Here is a 21,919-nt window from a genome sequence, read left to right as displayed (position 1 = left end):
ACAGCACAACAGTGAACGACCCTTCAAAGTCCCTGAGGGGGGGGCCTGTGACTAAGCCAGAGATGCTGCCTTTGTTCCGCGGGACTTTCTCTGCCCAACATGCAAGCAAATTTAAGAAAACCAGCTGTAGGAATTTCATGTAACAGTGTTTTTCTTTCTTTCTTCTTTTTCCTTTTAAACTGAACAGGGTTGAGTTTGCCCACCAGTCATAATCATAGCCGGGGAGCTTACTGATTTTAGCTGGGTCTCAGATCAAAGCACAGAGTGTGACAGTTGACAGCCTGTGCCCCGGACTCAGGTGGACTTGTCTTGAATCCCAGGTCGTGACCCACAGTCAGCCAGCCACCTGGCCTGTTTCCATTTCCCCACTTGTAAACTGATGATGACAACATCATCTACACCTCCAAGGACCACGAGGGTTCAGATGAAGTACTGTGTGAGAGTTCACGGCTCTCAGTCCATGCTGGTTTTCAATGCTGTGATTTCTACGGGTGACTGCAGAGGATGGAGACCTGCTCCCGGTGAACACAGTGTCAGTTTACCGGGCTTCCTGAAGCGCCCAGGGACTGGGGGGCCTTCCAGGCAGACACTTACTAGGTCAGTGTTCTTTAGGATCGAAAAGATCAGGTAAATTGTTTACATACCACTTCTATTTGTTTGTTTAACCTACCCTTCACGTGTGAAAACGACAGGCTTAGAAATAAGGATCAATCCCCAGAGGTTTAAAACAACCATGGCCGGAGCAACAGGCGCTTTCGTCACTGCCGGGGATGCTGCACAGGCGCGTCCGCTTAGAAACCGGCCGCTGTCGGGACATAAAGCTGCAGCCTGCACGCACACAGCCGCATGAGCATGCGCCCACCAGGCATTTGTGCACACATGTTCCCCAAAGACACATCTGCTATTCCCGCACAGCAGCAGTCTTGATGCTGTTTGTGTTTCAAAGCTCCAAGATGCAAAGTAGCAGAGGAGAGAAACTACGGTAGTCATAATTGGTGCACGTAGAGCAACAAGAATGAGGTACAACCAGCTGAATAACACAGTGATCTCAAACTAAGTCTTGTGCAAAAATAAGTCATAAACAAAAAAGTACACACTGAATGATAGCATTTACGTAAAGCTCAAAAACAGGCAGAACCAACCGATAGTGAGTGGTTACTCTTGGAGGGGGAGCACTAATTGGAAAGAGGTCTCTAGTGGGTTTCTGCGGTGCAGGCAATGCTGTTTTCTTGTTCTGGTTACTGTGCCCAATTTATGAAAATTCAATGAGTTTACTTCTCAGCATGTCTGTAAGTTCGCATCTTCGCATGTCAACAAAAAATTTTTTAAATAACAAAAACTAAGGTACAAAATTTAAATGGATAACTTTATTTATTGCATTCATTTGTCTAAAAGGGATGTAAGAAGCCACACGTTAAATGCTTTCCTGAGATAAAGCTGACAATCTCTTCCTATAATGAAGCACAGATGTCTTAGTCACACAGAGCGCTGCTCAGCAATGCTAACTTTGAACATAACCTCCAAAGGGGAAAATACACCCGTGGTTTATGTGGTCTCCTTGGCAACAGTATCTGCCACACGATGAACTGAACCAGCAAGGGACTAAATGATTCCTTCACTCAAAGAATATTCAGTGCACTCTTATAACTTGTCAGGAACACAGTATGAAACGCTAGCACAAACACTTTGAGAAAGTTCCTACTGAGGGATGTCTTACACTTGCCAACAGGCTGCAGAGAGTCGGACCTCATGCTCCTCAGTGAGGCACATTTACAAACAAGGACCAGGACAGGAGGAGGACTGGCCTTTCGGTCAGAGCTGACCCATCCCAGTAGGACCCTCTGCCAACAGGAGTCTCTGAGAGCCAGTGCTCTTAGGACACAGTGAAAACAAGTGGTGGTCCCATCCCAGAGGAGAGGAGCCCATGAGAACCTGAGTCTGTCTGTAGTGTTTCTCTTGCGGCAGACAAGGAGAATGGGATTGGGGAACATTTTTAACTGACCTGGCATAAGGATTCCCCAAAACTTATTGTTTTCTTTGAATCTTGCATATAATAAAACTTTCAGAAAAGTCACTAAAAGATTCTAGTTTCTGGTTTGTGATTCATTGTTATATATAGCTATCCAGGCAAGCTATTATGTTACAAAGTTATATTTTATTTGGTTTATTTGGTAGCCATATTCTACATGTTCCAATACAAAGTTAAGCTTCATTTCTGACTAATACAAGGCAAACAGGATAAACTAATACTCAATGACCTGTGCTACCTGTTCACAAGAAAACATCTATAACCTGGGACCTGATGTTTTTATACATGCGTGTGTGTGTGTAAATTACTTGCACTTCGCCCTAAACCCTCACCCGGGACACTCTGGGGAGCTACCCCACCTTCACGCCACCATCCTCCAGCCACGTCAGCACTGCCGTGTGCCGAGCATGGGCTCGGTGGCTGTGTGGTCCTCACTGGGTCCCGGAGCCTGGCCTGGGGGTCGGGCGACACCAAGGTGAGTATGACGATCCCTGTCCTCAAGGAGCTTCAGTCTAGTAGGGGATGAGACGTACTAGACTGTGAGCTCCTCGAGGGCAGGAAAAGTGTCTGGTCCTCCTGCCCAGTGACCAGCACCAGCCCAGCCACGTGGTGCCCAGTGTTAGGGCAGCCGACTGGACCGGGCCACGGCCACCTGGGGCTGCGCAGGGCGAGCACGGCCAGAAGCAGCCAGAGCTCCGGGCAGCCTGCGGGCAGAGCAGGGAGGAGGCCAAGGAGGACGCCAGGGCCCATCTCAGCAGGTGTAGGCGGGCGCCTTCCAGGTGGAGGCACAGGTTAGCGTGGCCACGGTGTAAGAAAGGGCAGGAGGGCACCGGCCCAGACTTGAGGAGCCCCAACTGCTACTCTGGAAGCCTCTACCTGACAAGAGGGCAGCAGGAACCCAGTGAAAGCTGTCCTGAGCAGGGAGCTCGGGTAAGACTGACAGGTGAGGCGTGCAGGGCCGGGGGAGTGGGTCTGCAGACACGGAGGTGAGGATTCCCTAGCTGGTCAGCTGGTGCACGCAAGCAGGCGGGGAGTTACTGATGGCTTCCTGATGCTGGTGGAGACAAAGGCCCCACCATGACCCACAGAAGGCAAGGGCAAGAGCCAGGCAGGAGGAGCCACAGCAGCTGTGCTCTAGGACGCACAGTGTTGTGCAGTGGGAAGCCCAGGCCTGGGGCTGGTGAGAAAAGGTAGAACCGAAGCTAACGGCAGATGGAGCCGGGAGCAAAGCCACAGGGGGTTAAGACAATGAACCCAGAAGGGGCTGAGGGGACGAGAAGTTGGTCGATACCCCGAATGACGGGGAAGGACGAGCTGCGGAGTCCGGCATCAAAGTGGAGAGGTTCAGGGACAGAAACTCAAACTTAGGAAAGGTCAACAAGGAACCAAACACACGTAGGAGCAAACCATGAAATAAAGCATGCCCCAACAGTGGCAGTGCATATAGCTGAACTGTATGGAGACTTTCAGCCTGGAGAAAGCAGTCTCAAGAGACCCAAGGGGCCATCACAGAGAGGCCCTGCAGCAGGATAGAGGTGATCGGGTGGTGGGTGTCGCGGGAGTCACGGTGCGGCCAAGGACGTCAACCCCCACCTCCTCCGCCGGACTTCAAGATCCGGGGTCAGGACTGTGCATGCTCCCTCTGGACCCAAAGAGCCTAGCCTAGAATGAGGAGACGCAGCACAACAGCTGCTGACTGGACAACTGGCTCCTACCTCGCACCCAGGCCCTGCTCCCTCCTGGAATCATTTTCTGTGTTAAGTCGCTTGTGCTGAGCCAGGCTGGAGAGGGTTCAAGCCCTGGGGGTGAGGGAGGGCTACAGGAGCTGCCCGGGATTCTGCACTCTGACATTCAGTGATTTTGTGAAATACAGCAAATAAAGAAACTTACCTAAGATCAGGGAGTACCCCAAATAGGAGCCAGGTGATTTGGCATATTAAACCATGGTACTGGCTGGCTGGGTTATGTGTTATATTAAAGTGTCCTGCTGATTCAAGTATCAAGCCTCAATCTAGACTTAATTCAACAACTGGTTCCTGAGCACAGATGAGGTACTGGTCTTAAGCTCTGCACTGGGGCTACAGGAATGCGTAAGCTGGACCAAGGCCGCCCACTGGCCGGTCAGCTCTTTGCAGCGCCTCCGGACACTCAGCACACTGAGGAGCGCTGTGTGCTCCCTCGGGGGACGGGGCTGCTGCAGGCTTGGGTCTAGCGGCGCCTGGCAAAGAGCAGGGGCCGCAGAAGGCAGTCGAGCAGGCGAGGTGGGCATCTGAGCTACGGTAACACAAACTCTGAGAGGGCACCACGCAGGTGGACCTGTCTCTTTTGGGGGCGGGTGGGATTAGGGAGGTGACACCTGAAATGGGCTGTGAAGACTGAAGAGGGGCCCCCCGGGGGCAAACGGGGGGGGGGGGCGATGCCGGGGGTGGAAGGAAAGGCAGCGAGCAGTGTGGGGAGGTCCAGGTGGTCAGGGGCTGGGTGCAGCTGGAGCGGAAGGCGCAGTGTGTGCAGAGAGATGGAGAGCTGAGCGGGAACCAGGTCAGGAAGGACCCGGGAGCGGCGCTGAGCAGTCAGGCCAGGGAGATTTGATCACCTTCTCAACTTTAGGAAAACTCTAAGACACATGCTTCTAAAGACTAACGAGGTGTAAATAAACACAAATCAGTAACGTAATCATGCTTGCCCAAGATGTACTGAGTAGAGGATCTGCCAGGGAGAGGCGGCCAAGGCCTGCCCCCACCCCTGCCCAGGCCCGGCCCCCAACCCCACTCCTACCTGAGCTGAGCTTTGAGCTCAGTGAAGCGGGGCCGCCGGCTGGGGTCATACGCCCAGCACTTGGTCATGAGGCTGTAGAGAGTGGGAGGGCAGTTGGGAGGCATGGGCAGTCTCTCCCCGTTCTCGATGCGCCCGATCACATCATTGTTCTTCACGCCTTGAAAGGGCTTCACGCCATGCATCAGGATTTCCCACATACACACACCTGTGGGGCGGGAACAAAAACAGCCATGAACTTGGCAGGAGGAGGGCAGTTCCCACATTTCAGGAGTGACTTCAGAGCTGGCACACGGGCCAAGTAAAGCAGTGTTCAGTTAGCTCTGCTATCAAACAGAAATAGGAACACTAGTTTAGTAGGATGGGAATAATGAAACATTATCAAGAAAAAAAAACATCATTTGTCTAAGAGGTTTATCTCTTTAAAAAAATCTACACTAGAAAACACACCACCCCCTAGCTACAGTGATATTTCACAGCATCCCTCAGTGAACCAACTTTAAAGAGGCTGAATGCATTTTAGATTCCCCTCCACTTTAGTCCAACCTGCTCACGATCACAGCAGCTGACCCGAGGCCTGACAGAAAACCCTACAGTCCAAGTCTTAACACATTCAGACCCTCAGATTTCTCTCAAGGCCCCGTCACTTGGGGCGCTGGCCACGCAGATGTGCCTGAGAACACGCCCCTTGGAGCTTCTGCTGGTGCTGAACTCTCTAGATTCAACACCGCTCATCATCTTTGTCACAGCTCTCCTCTTGCAGGTGCCTTTGTGAGTTCCTTGCCCTGCCCACCACCCCCGACCCTGGAAGCTCCCGTCTGCCCCACCACAAGCGTGCCCTGTACACCTGGTGCCAGGACAGGGGCAGAGGGGCTGTGACTGTCTTTCGGCATCTTCAGCACCTAAGCTGGTGTGTGCCTCAGACAGGAAGGCACAACTTCACGTCAATGTGAATTAGATCTGAAATTAGCCAAAAGCCAACGATTTCAAAGAGTGTATGGCCACCACCACCCCCCCAAAAAAATTGTCTTACTTCTGTTTTTTTTCTCACCAGTAATTATGACAATATCACTAGTAATGACAACAATGGGTATCATTTCTTGAGACTTCAATGTGTGTCTGGAACTCTTCCTTGAAATTTACATCATCCTTAATCCTCACACCTTACATCTTTTTAAAAACTGTTGTTTATGAAATCTAAGATGCTATGGATTTTAAGATGCATTTTACATTACCAGAAAAGGAAGGAATATGCTGTCAACTAAATTATAATGGGATCCTTTGTTACCTCTTAGAATTATTTTACTCTTACCAAAGAGCTCTTTTAAACTCATTCAGACAAGAAGTAGCACCGATATGAACAAAACCAAGTCTACACAAGAATGACAGCAACTGTGAGATGCCACTGATGTGTCACAAAGCCTAGTTCCAGAAATGCGAAGAGAAAAAAAACAAACAGGCGTCTCAGACCCTGAAATGTGGAATTCCGTTGAGAGGTTAAGCAACCTGCTCCATGGGTCACAAAGCAGACAGTGAGGCCTTAGGATCTGAAGCCAACTGGACTGCAGCCCCTTCTCCAATCTCAGGGCACTGTTTCCTGTCTGACTGAATTCCTTCTTTCACCTAATATGGGTTAAGGCACTAAAATAGTTGTTGAAAGGCAACAGCAAGGAAGCAGAAGAAAAAAATGAGAACACATACTTGAGGAACATAAAGTTGTTTTTATTTACAGGAAAAAGAAGGTGCATAAACTTAACAGAGCATCTCCTGGGAAGCTGTCTGAGATCCAGCAGAGGAAATATGCACAGACGACCACGCACGGGATCGACGTGGGAGTGTTGTGACTGAGAGAGGAAGTGCAGGGAGAGCGGAGAGAGGGAGCCCACATCGGGGTGGCACACCTGCTGCACATGTGGAAAGGGGACAGTCAGGCGACCCTGAAGGTCAGAACCAGTTTCAACGGGAGGAAAGGATGTCAGGATGAGGTGTCTGGAAAGTAGGGCAGAGATGGAGCATCATCCACACCAAAAAGGTGAGTCATTTAAAAATGCAGGTGGGAAGAGGGAAGAAGCGCAGCAGGAAGAACGTCAGCCACACGCACACACGCCTGGGGGCTCTGCAGGGATGCAGAGGGAAGGAGGGGGATGGCAGGGACCACCGGAGCTGGCGGGGGGGGACATCGAAGCAGCAGCGCTACAGGACGCAAAGGGACTAGCTTTCAAGCCTTGAGACAGGCTGGGAAGGAGGTCAAACTCCAGAGAGAGGTGAAGGGCAGTCAGTCTCAGACACGCTGGATTTGGGGGCCATCATGTCACCCGACAGGCAGGTCAACCATTTATATCACTCACGTAAAAGTAACGCCACACAGAAGGCTGCAGAGAGGAGGGAAGGGAGCAAAGAGCTTACCCCTGTGAGGGAGGAAGAGGCCCGCGTTAGATGGGTGAGGACGGCGTGTGACGGGGGGTCGGGCAGGGAGGGCAGACCATCTTCTGACTCTGATCAGACAGCGCGAAGTTTATTCCGTAGAACATACGAACTGTAATTTTAACCACAGAAGTTCTCAAATACTCACCAAACATCCACACGTCACTAGCTGAGGTAAAACGTCGAAAATTGATTGACTCAGGAGCCATCCATTTAATAGGCAATTTTCCTTTGGAAGCTGGAAGATTAATTTTAGAAAGTAAAACCTCCCTGTTATCTGCTTAGGGACCTCACAGTTAGAGCCAGCTGAGATTCCCACTATGGGGTCTTTGGGAGAACCACTTTTCCCTTCCTTTCAGTGCTGGTCACTCCTCAGCAACAGCTCACAAGTAACTCGCCTTGACTCCTCCGGGTCCCCAGTGTTCCGTGTCGCCACTACTGTGGCCATGGCTACCCCGACAGTGTGCCCAACACCTCCCAGTGGCTCGCTCTGCACTTCCCCAGGGGTAACATGCCCTGTGCCACCGAACAGCCTGCGGAGGAATCTCTCTTCATATCTTTTGCCCCTTTTCTACCCATGTTCTTTCCCTTTTCACCTGTGAGGTTTGAGCATTCTCTCTATAGCCTAGGTAACAGTCTTTTGTTGGGGATGTGGTTAGCAAATATCTCCTCCCACTCTGTAACTGGTGGTGTTTCCATCCATCTGCCCAGATCTTTTGCAGAACAAAAGGTTTCAACTTCTGATGAGGAACAAGTTATTACTTTTTCCCTTTTATGCATGTTTTTGTTGTCAAATCCAGGGACTCTTCACCTGGCCCTAGATTCAAAAGATTTGCCTCTATTTTTCTTCCTAAAAGTCTCACAGTCTTAGGTCTTATAACTAAGTCTATGATGGGTCTGAGTTAATGGGGAGTAAGTGTAGGTTGTGGGCCGTTTCTTGCCCAGGGATGACCAATTGCTCTAGCGCCTTCACTGAGAAGGCTGTCCTTGCTCCATGGACCTGACTACATACCTACGTCAAAGTTCAGCCAAGCACACTAAAATGTACTTTTTTTAAGAGCTAAAAATCACTGAACATACTTCCTACTTGTCACTCTGATTTCTTACCTTTGTAGTAAGTACTATCTTCCATGTATCGGGATAATCCAAAGTCTCCTAATTTTACACAATCATTTGAGGACACCAGAACGTTCCGAGCAGCAATGTCCCTGAAAAGGAAGAATGTGGAACAATAAATTTTAATATGAGGGGAAAACCCCACAAATTGATCTATATTATATAAAGACATATAGCTACTTTGAAAGACAGCTTATATATAATACAAACAGGAACTTTTTATTATACACTGAAAAAGAGAGATGCTTTTATTGTTTTACTTCAAATATATTCCTCTTGGCAGATATTTACTCACTCAATAATATGGTGATTAGTACCCTGAATAACGACAAAGAAAATTCTCAAATAATGAAACCACTTACTACTTTTCATACAATCACACTGCCCACTACAATAACTGATGGACAGTATAGGGCCAGGGTGTGTAACCCTACTGTTACTAACAAATCTCATTAAATACAATTAAAATGATCTTCAGAACACTCGCAACACAAAATACTAGGCAAATGAATTGTAAGGGCTTTCATTTGTACTCAAATGAGACCCAGATTAAGAACAGAAATTCTGCAGAAGGCCAACAGATGTTACTCATGACGCTACGCTGTCCTAGAAAGTTTCACGATAATATGTGTTAGGTCCACAGTGCCACATAGAGGCTGTCAACAGTATCTGTGGAAGGAACCAGTGATCTGCTTCAAACTCCATGTGAGGAAAAGCCCTCAACTCCATGAGGTCCCATGCCATGGCACTACACAGCAGGACTTTCATCGCTGTCTGTGTAGCAGTCAAGAGGAGCAAAGGGTCTCAGGCACTGTGACAACCCCTTTCCGCCCACCCCCTCACTCAGAGGCAGCTCACCAGCTTCATGACTGGTCTCACCTGTGTACAAATCTTTTACTCTCCAGATACGCAAGGGCGGTACTAAGCTGATAGGCATATAGGATCAAAGATGCTAGATCCAAACTGTATTTCCTTACTTGCAGAAACGACCGCAGCTTTTTTGACAGTGACCAAAAAGGAACAAGAGAAATAATTAGTGTCAGAGACTAAAAATCAGTAGCAGAAGAGCTACATTCAACAACGATCTGGAAAGGTCCAAATGCATTTTTATGAGAACGCCTTCAAATCTATCCTAAAAAAGAAAAAACAAAAAACAGGCATAATGAAAGAGACACATCATCTCAGAAATCATGCTTAATTATTCTTCATTTGAGATCCAATTGCAAAAATTAGAGTGCTCATGATTATAGACACATTTCTGAAAAAATACAGAAAGACGGTTCCAGGGAATGAATAAAGGTGTGGTATAAAATACCACCAGATAATGAGAGCTGGAGAACAAAAAAAAAATCTAGTTACAAAACAAGCCTCCTCCACAACCACGGTCAGCCCACCTCCCCAGACCACCCCACACCCCAGCCGACCTGAGCACAAGGGGATGAAGACAAAAGGGAGGCAAAAAGACCCCCTTCGCCACCAGGGAATCTTGGGTGAAGAAGGGTAAAATGGTTATATGTTTATAGGTGCTTATGCACTAGGCTTACAGGTCCATACTATGACCATCAGGACTAATTCGGCTAAATGCTAATATAGCAAAGAAGGCAGATGAACTCCAATCCTACACAATCTCCCTACACATAAAGTGAAGTGAAGTGAAGTCGCTCAGTTGTGTCTGACTCTTTGCGATCCCATGGACAGTAGCCAACCAGGCTCCTCCGTCCATGGGATTTTCCAGGCAAGAATACTGGAGTGGGTTGCCATTTCCTTCTAGCATTATTAATGATCTAAGACAGAAGAATTAGCAAATTCTCCAAAAACAAAAGCAGAAAAATAATGTGAAAAAAAAAAACAATTTATGTAAATACTCCATTTTATTTGGAAAGGTGTGGGAGAGGAAGAAGAGAAATCCTAGAGGCCTTAAGATATTTCCTTCACCAGAAAGCTTTGTCAGGACTGGAAGTGGCAGGTGACCAAGTGGTTATTTTTTCCCCCTCTCTTGCTGTTGCCTAAAGAACACGCCCAGTGATTTGAGAGCGAAAGAAGCAATGTTAGAGAGGTTTGGGTAAATGAATGCTGAATTTAGGTAAATCAGAACCAGTTTCACCTTTGGGGGACTTCACTTTGGACTGTCTTTTAGACCATCTAATGTTAGCCACAGTTTCTTCTTAGAGCCTCACAGAACTGTCATCAGAGCTGGGGAGGAGATCAGGGGGGCCACCAGCAGTGCCCTGTCCCCAGAAGGCAGGGCCAACACCCTCGTGAGAGGACGACGGGCCCAGGCCATCTCTGATTCCCGGAAACTAAAACCCTGATTCTCACTAAAAGCAAAACTGCCTGGTGTCCTTCCAGAAACAAGTAATGGGCACAATGTGTTAGACGGTTAAACTACTAGATTTCAGCACCAATGTCACATGCAGACATCTGGAAGGTTCACCCCAAGAGGGCCCATGGAGCCGCCTGGAGACAGACAGAGGGCGGGGCCCGGCCAGCCCGCCCATCTATGACTCAGCGGCCTGGGTGGGGACCTGCGTCCAGGTGGTGGTGACACACAGACTAAAGAGCTTCTGCGTTCCGGAGAAGGTCAAATAAGGACATCTGCCCACACTCTGCTACGTTTTAAGAAACTGTGACTCACATTAGTTGGTCTGAAAGACACTGCAAAGTGAATTCCCCCAAAGATGAAGCAGTAGTTCTGATTTACCTAAATTCAGCACTCATTTATCCAAACTCCACTAACACTGTTTTTTTCACACTCAGATCAGTGGGTGTGTTCTTTAGGCAACAGCAAGAGAGAGGGAATAAAGAGAACCACTTGGTTACCTGCCGCTTCCTGTGCTAACAAAGCTTTGGGGTGGGAAGACCCTGCCGCCTGCACTGAGCTAGGGGACTACTTGGGAATTTAATGAGGACACTATACTACTATAGTATGTATATGTACATATATACACACTCCCCTATGTATCCTATGAGAGTGTACGTCACACACTTCCCTGCCGGGTGCAGGCGCAGTGGGTGGGGGGTGGGCACCTCTCCAAGCATGCACTATGTATATGCACACATATACACACTCTCCTATGTATACTGTGAGAGTGCACGTCACACACTTCCCTGCGGGTGCAGGCGCAGTGGGTGGGGGGCAGGCACCTCTCTGAGCATGCACTATGTATATGTACACATATACACACTCTCCTATGTATACTATGAGAGTGCACGTCACACACTTCCCTGCGGGTGCAGGTGTGGTGGATGGGGGGCGGGCACCTCTCCAAGCATGCGCTACGTATATGCACACATATAGACGCTCTCCTCTGTATACTACGAGAGTGTATGTCATACACTCCCTTCCGGGTGCAGGCGCAGCAGGTGGGGGGGCGGGTACCTCTCCGAGTGTACACAGCTCCATGATGATCCAGACCGGGTTCTCTGTGATGACTCCGATCAGCTTCACAATGTGAGGGTGGTCAAACTGACGCATCGTTACTGGGGAGAAACAGGTGTCCACCGTCACTGTTTTGAAGATCTTTCAGTTTCCTGAAGATGAGTTCAGTTAAAACTCGGGGCTAACAGGAGTTCCCTGGGGGTCCAGTGGTTAGGACTCAATGCTTTTCACTGGCTGAGAAAACCTCCTTTTCTTTTCCAGGGACAAATCTGACCTGAGGCTAACTTTCCAGGTTTTCCTCTGGAAAGCTGACCGAGCTGGAATGTGTGATTCATTCTCTGAGAAATACCCTTCATGGGAAAACCACCTGATTGGTAAATTGCTGGTGGGGCAGCAGGCGCTTTCCTGAGTGTTAGTGCTGCTGGGCATCCCCTACAGGGCCCCAGAGCCCATGCCGGTGGCTTTGAGAGGATTTCTCCTTGACCCGAGAGGCTCCGGCATCCACCACTGTGGCCGCATCACCTCCCAGCACTATCAGGGCTAAGTAAGCAGTTCCTGGACCACTGTGAGGACTTCCCTGTGGGAAAATGCCAGCATGTGGCTTCCAGTCCTTAACTCCTCTCAGAAAGTCTGATGCCAGAAGTGGCCTGTGGCCATCACCTGAGTGTGACTGCTTTGCTGAGCCTAAGATGACCAGCAGGGCCCTGCACAGGTACACATACCTAGATGTGGGGCCCTATTTTTAAGCATGTACACATTTCTAACATCAGGTTAAGGAAGTCACCTGCACAGTACGCTAGGATGACTGAGACACAGGACAACATTCCTAGAATTATAGAACCTCAAACCTGGAAGCAACTTTATAGGCAACCTAGTGCAGTGGTCCCCTCAAAGCACCTGGATTTCACAGACTATTGAAATGAAAAAAAAATTTTTTTTTAATTTTGGGGACCAATTCAGGGTTGATTTTTATGTTGCTAAGCAAGGACACGAGCAACAAAGCAGGAGAAAATGTCTCGTCATACCCCCTCTAGTACGGAGCCCAGTGTGGACTGCAGCTCAGTGCCAGGTCCATCTGGGGAGGACAGGCCTCTCTGCTTTCACTCTAGACACCACACAGCTGACCCTCCATATCCACAGGGGATGGGTCCCAGGACCCCCGGGGGGGGAAACCAAAATCTGTGGACGCTCAAGCGCTTCTAAAAACAGTGCAGTATTTGCACATAGCCTGTGCACAGCCTCCATATACTTTGATTGTCTCCTGTAACACCTAATACAACGTAAACACCATGAATACAGATGCCAGAGCATAGTAAAGTCAAGTTTTGCTTTTTGGGACTTTCTGGAATTCTTCTTGATATTTTCAACACACAGCTGATTGAATCTGTGGGTGTAAAACTTGTAGATAAGGAAGATTGTATATCCTACCATCCCACCCAAGGACTACAGTGGCTCTTCTTGCAGACTGACCACACCCTCACTTAAGAGAACTCAAACCCTTAAGGTATTCTCCTCTCAACTTTTCCCACACATTCCAAAAATAGGACCTGTTAGTTTAAAAGAAACAAACAGAAAACACCACACACATCAATACCTGGCGCAAAATCCAAAATGTGCCACCGAAAGTCATCTGGTCAGTGCAGTTCATCACTTCAGTATAGTGTGATGGCTTGGGACAGACATTCAGGAACTCAGTATGTTTACTCTTATTTTCAATTGACTCACCATCACTTTTGGTTTTATGTTACCCTTGACACATAGTTAACAAGCTTTTCTATTTCCTTGGGAGTAATTACTGAGAATACTGCCCAGAGAAGGGCTGAGAGGAGACTGCGGCCGCCAGGAAACTATCTGCGGGACTGAAGCCCACCAGGCGCAGCAGTCGGACTCATTACCCAGGGCCAGGTGCGCGGGCCAGGGTGGCTGCTGGCTTCCACAAACCAGAGCCACTGCAACACAGTCTTGCTCGCTCCTTTTTGAGTTGTTTGTGGCTCTTCCACACACTGACGGCAGAGCTGAGCAGCCGTGACAGGGACCACCTGGCCTGCAGAGCCCAGGATATTTACTACGTGGTGCTTTATAGAAAGAGTTTAATGACCCCTGATCTAGGACATACTGCCACACTTACATATATAACCTGTCAAAGCCCTACAGGATTTTAGGTATACTGCCTGTAGCATGTTTCTCTGAAATTACAGCCTTTCAAAAAGAGAACAAGGTTAGTTTGACCTGACTACTTACAAAATGCTAAAACTGATTTTTGTAATGATGATTCCAACGTCTTACAAAAATCACAATACCTACTCGGAAAAATTTTAGAGAAAGGTACGCAAATTTTAAAAGTGTACATTTTTGAAATATATAATGCACTTTACCACCAAAGGAACAGCACACAGGCTGTTAGGTAATGCTGGCTGATACACAGTCCGTGTTTTCTCAGCCTCGACGCCCTGCAGAAGCACACTAGTTGAGGCGCAAGTCATCGCCAGGCCCTGTCTCGTACTCCAGTCAAAGACCAAGGAACAGGATCAGGACTTGCTCTGACTTGACTGATGAAGTGACCATCTGGTTTACTCCATGACTTATCACTTACTGGGCTGCTGGGTGGTAAATATTTATCGAAATTCCATGTACATGTGACAAAAGACACCAAGATTCATTCATGCGACCAACAGCTAAAACCACCTTCTGTGAGTTAAGCGCTGTGCTGGCTCTGGGGCTAAGCTGTGAGCAAAACAGACACGGTCCCTGTCCCCACTGAGACTTACAGTCTAGAGGGAGAGAGAGGCATCGTGTCTTTAATTATGGACACTTGGGAAGGGAAAGACCAGGCTCCCGAGACAAAGCCTCTGAACAAGAGGCCCTTCAACTCTGCTGGTCGGGAGGAACAAGCCCAGTGGAAACAGGATGAAGGACCCAGACGGAGGCGGGGGGAAGGAGCTGACGTGCACACAGGCAGGACCAGGGCCTGCTCTCCACAGGGCTGTCCTCAGGAGAGGACCCGCCACACACGACTCTCTACGGCGGCCTCTCAGGATGGTCTGGGCCCTGCTCCCCACTCATTCTCAGATTCCATCCTGCAGGGACTGTGTCTGTCCTGCTCACCACCCAACTCCAGGACCTGAGGGCATCACTACGTCTGCCCAAGCTCAGTGTGGAGATAGTTACAGTACAAAGTGCCAGGGGATGAAGGGGCAGTAAGTCAATCTGCCTTCACACCCCAAATGTGACCACCTCCCTGGAGAACTCTGTATCCATGAGCCTCGACAAATACAGATATGAACTGCATGGCAAGAGAATAAATGTAGCTGCCTCATAAAAATCAAAACATTGTTTTTCTTCTTCAGAGACCGTTTGGATTTCATAGACAGAAAGTCAAAATGAAGTCCCACAGAAATGTCTAGAAACTTACAGGCTTCTTGAAGGAACTTCTCTCTCACACTGTCCGAAGTACAGTTTTTACATGTTTTAATTGCAACCGCCAAAGCTGGATTCTCCTGTGATGGGGACACATGGAACAAGAGATCTCTGTGTTAATCAGTGGGCACGTTCAGGAAAAGCGGTTTATTCTGCACCTCTGTGGATTCTGGATCAGACAGAATCAGAACTATAAAATCTTAACAGTGGGAGGAACACTTAAAATCCTCTGTAGAAAACCCCCAGAAAGCAGACATGTAAGTAAAACGCTGCAGGTGACTCGTGTCCCAAACACACCCACCCCCCACCTGTGGCGCCTCTGGGACTCCGGCAGGGGCTCAGGCTGCATCGGGAACAAGGGCCGGCAACCCTGTGCACCACCAGCTGGTGTCCCAGCGGAGGACACGGACAAACACTGTGAGCGAGACACTGAGACGTCACAGAGCAGGTTAGAAGGTAAGCTCCTGGAGAAGAGAGCGGAGAGGGGACGAGAACAAAGACCTGCAGGAGGGGAGGGGGCGGCCCTGTGGCTTCTACCCTGGAAACGTATGTGTTTATCCTATCCTTGGATTTGCATGGTCCCTTTCAGAACCATCTATTTCTCTTATTTCAGGTGCCCTGTTCACCAAAACAAAAAACAAAAAAAACCCAAAACTCATTAGAACAGCAACCTGATTCATAGTATGTGTTCAATAAATATTTGTGGAATTAACAAACACTTTTAATATTTTTCTTTTAAATGGAAAGGCACACTTACAAGTCATGGCCAGGGTGCGTCTTTTTTTTGTGTATATCTTAAAAGTATCCTCAATTGCATTAATTTGTTTTAGATTTCATGCTAACTGTACACTGTGATTCTAGGACACGCTCTCAAGCAAGAGCGACATAAATGACCACAAGACTAACATAGACTCGGGGGACTACAGTCCCTCTCCAACCCTGTGGGAGATGTGCCCATGTGGCAGGACCACTCTGGAGGGAGCGGTCGCCAGGCCCCTAGAGGAGAGCAGCCGGCTGGCACAGAGGTCTGTGTGCTGAACGCCTGAGCTCGGGGCCTTCTCACAGTCTCCAGCGACACACCACACTGCTCTGAACTTGAGACGGCAAACTTCTAGGACAGCACCATGACTTCTACCTCTGTGTGAACCTAAGGCTGACTGATGTATTTCAGAAATGACACAAAATGCCCATTTTTACAAGAGATCTGAATAACAACAGAAACTTCTGTAAGACCATAAATCAGTCGCTCCTGTCAGTTCACACTCAAATATTGAACATGGTGCTTTCGTAAGACAGTAAAGATACACAAAAGAAGCACTGCTCTCTAAAGATGCATGGCTTCAGACGGATGCTAAGCCTGAGATTTCGGGGCAGCATGTGGGCAAAGGGCTACAGAACTGTTACTGATGACAGAGGCTGAATGAAAGATTAGAATGAATAAAAGACAGACCCAGCTCTCAAGAGCTAATTTTGCCAGTTTGGGTTTCTGAACATAGCAAGTGAACTGACGTATATGATAAGCCTTGCAGAGGACAACGGGAAATACCCTGAAGAAGCAAGGCCTCATGAGGACCGACAGGAGCAGGCCATGCAGGAGGCGGCGCAGGCACGGTTGGGGGCCGCCCGACAGGACCTACCGGGCTCGTGTAGGTGCCCTGGTGCACGTCTCCAAACTGGCCCTCTCCAATGCACCGGCCGAGTTCTATTCTTTCTCTCTGAATCTCATAGTCCCTGGCTGCAAAACACGATCCACACACCAGAAGACACTTCAGTGCAACATCCCCAGTGCAGAAAACATGGGACACATTTCATTTCATTTCATCATCATCGATGAGTAAGAGTTTCATTTGTGGCACATCATTCTATGAAAATGCTTTAAACAGAGTGGAATTCTCTTAAACAAAAGTATTTTAAAAGGAATTTATGTAACTGTTATGGCACTGCTTAAATTATCAAAATGGTGAGTTTTATACAAGGTAGGTTTTTTTTTCATATTTTTGAATGTCTGATTCAGTTGATTAATTTGATAGTCTGCTAAATAATTGCTCCAAGTTTATATGTTTAATTAATATATACTATTAGTTCAGGTATTAATATATGAAGTCTAAAAATGGTTATTTAAAGCAATTATTTCACAAGTAACTAAAGTCTGTAGACATGGAGGGAAAAAATTGTGGCATGAGTAAGTTTGTGTTTTAAAAGTTTAAGAGTGTTCCACTTCATTATAATCCTATCTATATTATTCACAGAGCTAAACGAGTTTAAAGAGGTAGCTTCTAGGACCAGCTTTAAGTCAGAAGATTTGGGAACAAGGTTGAATGTATCACATAACAGATTACGAGTATTTTATATTTTTGAGAGCATCAGCCTCAAATTAATGTATTCAATTGTCATGATTTATACAAACCCAATTATTTGGAGGCACATGGAAAGAAACTACCCACTGGGAACCTAGGAGATGGTTCTAATCCAATGACCTGCTTGGTATTTTGATTTCTTCTAATTTGTCAAATTAGAAATCACATGGAAAATTCAACCCAAATTTTAGATGGTCATTTTCCTCTTTAAAATCACTTTAGCTGGTAGTTCCATTGATTTAACAGCATGAGTAAACCAATGAAAAAGTTTAAAAATAAAAGTTAACTGGAAACTGAGACATCCCGTATCATTCCATGGGTTGCAATTGCAAGCAAATGCAGTTATTTTAAAGGAATCCTGTTACCTTCATCTATTCCATAGCTTTCTGTATCGCAATTAAGAGAGAAAAAAAGTGAAGACCTTGCTTAGAAATAACTAATAGCAATCAGGTTAAAAACAATAAACTCGGAGAGTACATTTCTATATTTACTTTGTCAAATATTTTGACTACTAACATGAGTCAAAAAAGAGGATCAAACACAAGTGACAACACAATATCCTCAAGCTAACGCAATGTGATGTACAATGCTTTGCATTTCTATCCCATAAACTCCTTAAACGATAACCCATTTTTCTGGGGTTTAGATAAAAGTTAGCATGTTGGACATTTACTACTCAACTATGAATAATATACAAATAAAAATATGGATAGTCTGCAAGAATGTACAAAAGACTAAGTGGCTAACCAAACCTTGAAACCAAAATTTAAACATTTCTCCAAATTGCTACTGTGAGTCACAGTAAACACATTTAAGTCTCAACTCTTGCCTCAGTTTCAAATCACCAACCCGGGAGCCCTTAGAAAGAAGTTCAGCCCCCCCACCCCCACCTTTTTCCCTGCAGGATACCCATGGGGTTGAGTTGGACTGGGCTATTTCTCTTTATTTTGGTAAATCTCAACATGTGTAGGAAATCTATTGAGAACAACTTTCAAAGATTTATACAACAGGGTAAAGAACCTGAAACATTTTACAAACACACAGAGCTTTACTAAAACCAGGATATTAGATGCTGAATTATTAGGCCTCGAAGGCTTAAGGAGGACTCCTAATCAGGCCTCTTTAAGAGGTAGGGTTAACTGTTTTTTTTAATTGAGACATGCCCTTGAAATTTTCCAGAGCTGGGACTATACACACCCCACCTGGAGAGCTGGGGCTCCCAGGCTCTCCTCACCAGCATGCCGCACGGCAGAGAAGCAGAGGGTGACACTGCTGGGCTGCTGGGGGGCGGCGAGGAGTCCTGCTCTCCCCACACCTCCCACCCTGAGCTGGGGGGACTGGAGGCAGGAAGCTCTTTGTAATCGCTTAGTCAAGGGCAATAAGAAATGAAACCTCAGAGGGGTGCTCATTAATGAAACCTCATTAAAAGGTGTGCTTTCAAAGAACTGTGTGTGTGTGTGTGTGTTTAAATACTAATTTCCTACAGACAGGAAATGCTTTAATCATTAAAGGTTATATATTATCACAGAGCAAGAGCACAAGATTACAAAATCCCCATAACTGAACTGACTTACGATAGATATTTGAGTTTCAGGCTTCTGACCTGGCAGTGGGCACGGAAGGCTGCAGAGAGTATTTCTACTATGAACTCAATAAGGTAGTAAAAGGACAATAAACATCTAAAACATTTAAACACAAGATATTTAAAACTCTGTCTAATCTGAACAGGAGCAAAACCAAAGCTACTCACTGGAGGGCATGGTGTAAGTGTCCTCTTCATCTATGATCTCGGCATAATCGTCCGTTTCTGCAGGAGAGGAAACACGTATGTTGGAAAAGGTTAAATCTCCGACCCCCTGGCCTTGAACTAATTTGAAAAGGCAAAATAATCTGCCTGCATCCCCTGCTATGCTGACATATTTTTAAAACACTATTACTCGATTTTTGCTCACACATGAGTCATTTATGGAAATAAAGGTGACATCATGGTCCACCATGTCATAATACACAGACTTGTTCCTCGGAGAGCATACAGACTGACACAGAAAACCCTTGTGAAAAACAGAAGACAGGAAACGACTGTGTGCACGACTCAAATGCACCAAGCGGTTGGGGCTGACCGTGAAGCCCCACCTCCCTACACGGAGCACACACTCAAAGCCGCACCGCTGTCCACTGGGGCTTCTCCAAGCACAGCTCAGACTTCATTCGCGATCAGACCTCACAGCATATTCTGCATGTTCTTCGGAAAACAAAATGGCACGCGGACATTTGAGATAACTTACTTTATCTGTTCAGGGTGAAAGCAACCCAGGAATTGCTCTTATAACTTTTCACTCAGATATTTGAACAGTGTCTATTCATGTCAGAAGGGTAAAAGATGTGTCAAAAATAATAAAATCAGAATAGCATAGAAATCGAGTTCTTCTCTGGTATAAGTTCCAATGCTTCCACTAATTCCTCTCAGTAATGCAGGAACTTAATGACCCATCTCCATATTAATGGGGGGAAAACTCCTTTTGAGGAAAACACACACTCACTTGGATAATAATTACACTGAAAAATCACTCGGGTCTTCTCTGTTTTTCTCTTACTGGAAAGAGAAAAACCTTGAGTAGCTCTGTGCACAGGGTTTAAGCTGCTGGGCCAGCAGAGAAGGCTATGAGTTCTAAAGAATTGAAAGTTCTCTCTTCTGTGCTGCCATTATTACTTCACTCAGATATTAAAATTATAGAAACCAAAGACAATAGAGACTATATACTGTTTATAGTCACTAGAACGTCAACTGTTCTGCATACTGCTATGCTAACAACTGAGATCAAATGTAAAAGTAGTTCGAAGAATTCATTTCTTAGTTTGTCATCATCATTAAAAGTAATTCAAGTAACAACAAATCCAACTGGCAGAACATAAAGTCCATAAACAGGCATTCCTTTAGGTATTTGGCAAATGTGACCTATTCCAAAGCCCTGTATGACAGGTGGATAATTTATGTTATTCTTCCGTGTTTATAAATATTACTACTTTCAGGATTAAAGAAAAAAATTATTTAATCTATCCCACACCTTACATTCCTACATTTCTCTCTCCTATCTTGTTCTCAAGACATCCTGTTCTCAATGGATACCAGGAGTGGTGGTGGTTTCTAGGTCTGCAGCCTTGCTTTTGTGTAAGGTGGCTGAGCGGAAACTGTGAAATGAAATTTGGGGACAGGGTGCCGCCAAGGCTGGGGTGAGGAAGAGGACTGGCTAAGGCCACACAGGCGGACCCTCAGCCATCCACACTGTCGGCAGTGTGGCGACTTGATCTCCTGCACCCACAGACCCACCCCCATGGTCCTCTTTCACATACAACACACACCCCCTTAGAGGCAAAACACATTAGCTGACCCTGAGGAGGCTGGATTCTGCTGCAAAACTGCCCAGAACTCTGGCCATGCCTCCGTCCCCTAGCCGCCCTGTTACCAGAGCTGCCCTGGAGTCATCATCAGCCCCTGCCCTGGGCTCTAGGCTTCACTAACATGTCAGGGGCTCAGGACTCAGTGGGCTTCCCAGGGCCACTGGGGTCACTGTCTGCCCGTCCTTCCATCTCCCTAAGTAACAGTGTCTGTCGCCTGGGTGCCACCTGCTCAGAGAGCCCTCCTGGCCCCCAGCCACTCTCAATTACGCTGCCCAACGTGCTCTGCTCAGGGCCCATCACTACCAGCTCTCTGCTGGTCCCCTGGCTCTTGGGAGCAGAGCCCCCGGGGCAGTGGGCCCTGCTGCCGTTCATCTGCAGTCCTGTTCTCAGCCTGCAAACCAGAGCCGGCACTGGGGAGGCACACTGTTCTGAGTGCCCACTGAACAGAAAGAAGGCGTGCACTCCAGGCACGCGACGGGGGCCGTGAGCCTGAGGCGCAGGAGCCAGGCCAGGCAGAGCTGCACGCGGGCGCCCACGGCCCCCTGTCTGGGCTTCAGCGGTGCCCTCACGTGTTCGATGAGAACACGTCCGCCTGCGGGGATTGTCAGCATCACAGAGATGCACGTCAAGCTGCGGTGGGCCCTGCAGATGACAGGTGACTGAGGGCTGTGATCTCCTGGGTGCCCTCTGCTTCTGAGGCCCCCTGGCAGGAGCCCTCTGGGCGGAGCTGCAGCAGCTCCCAGGACTGCCTCTTTTTATAAAACCCTCAGCAGAGAGACAACCTCTGAACTGCTCGCAGGGAGAAAAAAGAAGATGGCTCATACATCAGGCTGGCACACAAAACTGATTTGGGGAAAAAAACAAGCTGCATACACTTTAGTTTACACCATCACAAGAAAGAGTCTGTAGTTTCTGTCTTTTGGTGCTACGTGAATGCTACAAAAAAAAGCTCTGGGGATTATCCCAAACACCCAGGCATCACTTGTGATCAGTGTGGGTGTGGATACTGTGACGCCAGGTAAACAG

At 47.4% G+C, this 21,919-nt stretch overlaps 1 protein-coding gene across 21 annotated transcripts in view; it reads right to left on the bottom strand.

Annotated features, from left to right (window-relative positions):
* PTK2 (protein tyrosine kinase 2) overlaps window positions 1-21,919 on the bottom strand; it is a 170,760-nt gene that overhangs the window by 31,552 nt on the left and 117,289 nt on the right. For 14 of the 21 annotated variants that reach the window (XM_040261728.1, XM_040261719.1, XM_040261714.1 and 11 more), the window contains 9 exons: window positions 19,245-19,301; window positions 17,860-17,880; window positions 16,775-16,872; window positions 15,133-15,217; window positions 11,721-11,821; window positions 9,221-9,336; window positions 8,333-8,433; window positions 7,374-7,463; window positions 4,805-5,009 (listed from right to left, as the gene is read on the bottom strand). In XM_040261728.1, the coding sequence (XP_040117662.1) occupies window positions 4,805-5,009; window positions 7,374-7,463; window positions 8,333-8,433; window positions 9,221-9,336; window positions 11,721-11,821; window positions 15,133-15,217; window positions 16,775-16,872; window positions 17,860-17,880; window positions 19,245-19,301 (874 nt within the window). The remainder of the gene's footprint in view (window positions 1-4,804; window positions 5,010-7,373; window positions 7,464-8,332; window positions 8,434-9,220; window positions 9,337-11,720; window positions 11,822-15,132; window positions 15,218-16,774; window positions 16,873-17,859; window positions 17,881-19,244; window positions 19,302-21,919) is intronic. The other 7 variants (XM_040261716.1, XM_040261717.1, XM_040261724.1 and 4 more) reach the window with 1 other exon arrangement.

Source organism: Oryx dammah, unplaced genomic scaffold (assembly GCF_014754425.2).
Source record: "Oryx dammah isolate SB20612 unplaced genomic scaffold, SCBI_Odam_1.1 HiC_scaffold_19, whole genome shotgun sequence".
Taxonomy (NCBI): Eukaryota; Metazoa; Chordata; class Mammalia; order Artiodactyla; family Bovidae; genus Oryx; species Oryx dammah.
This window is presented reverse-complemented; position numbering and strand designations above follow the sequence as displayed.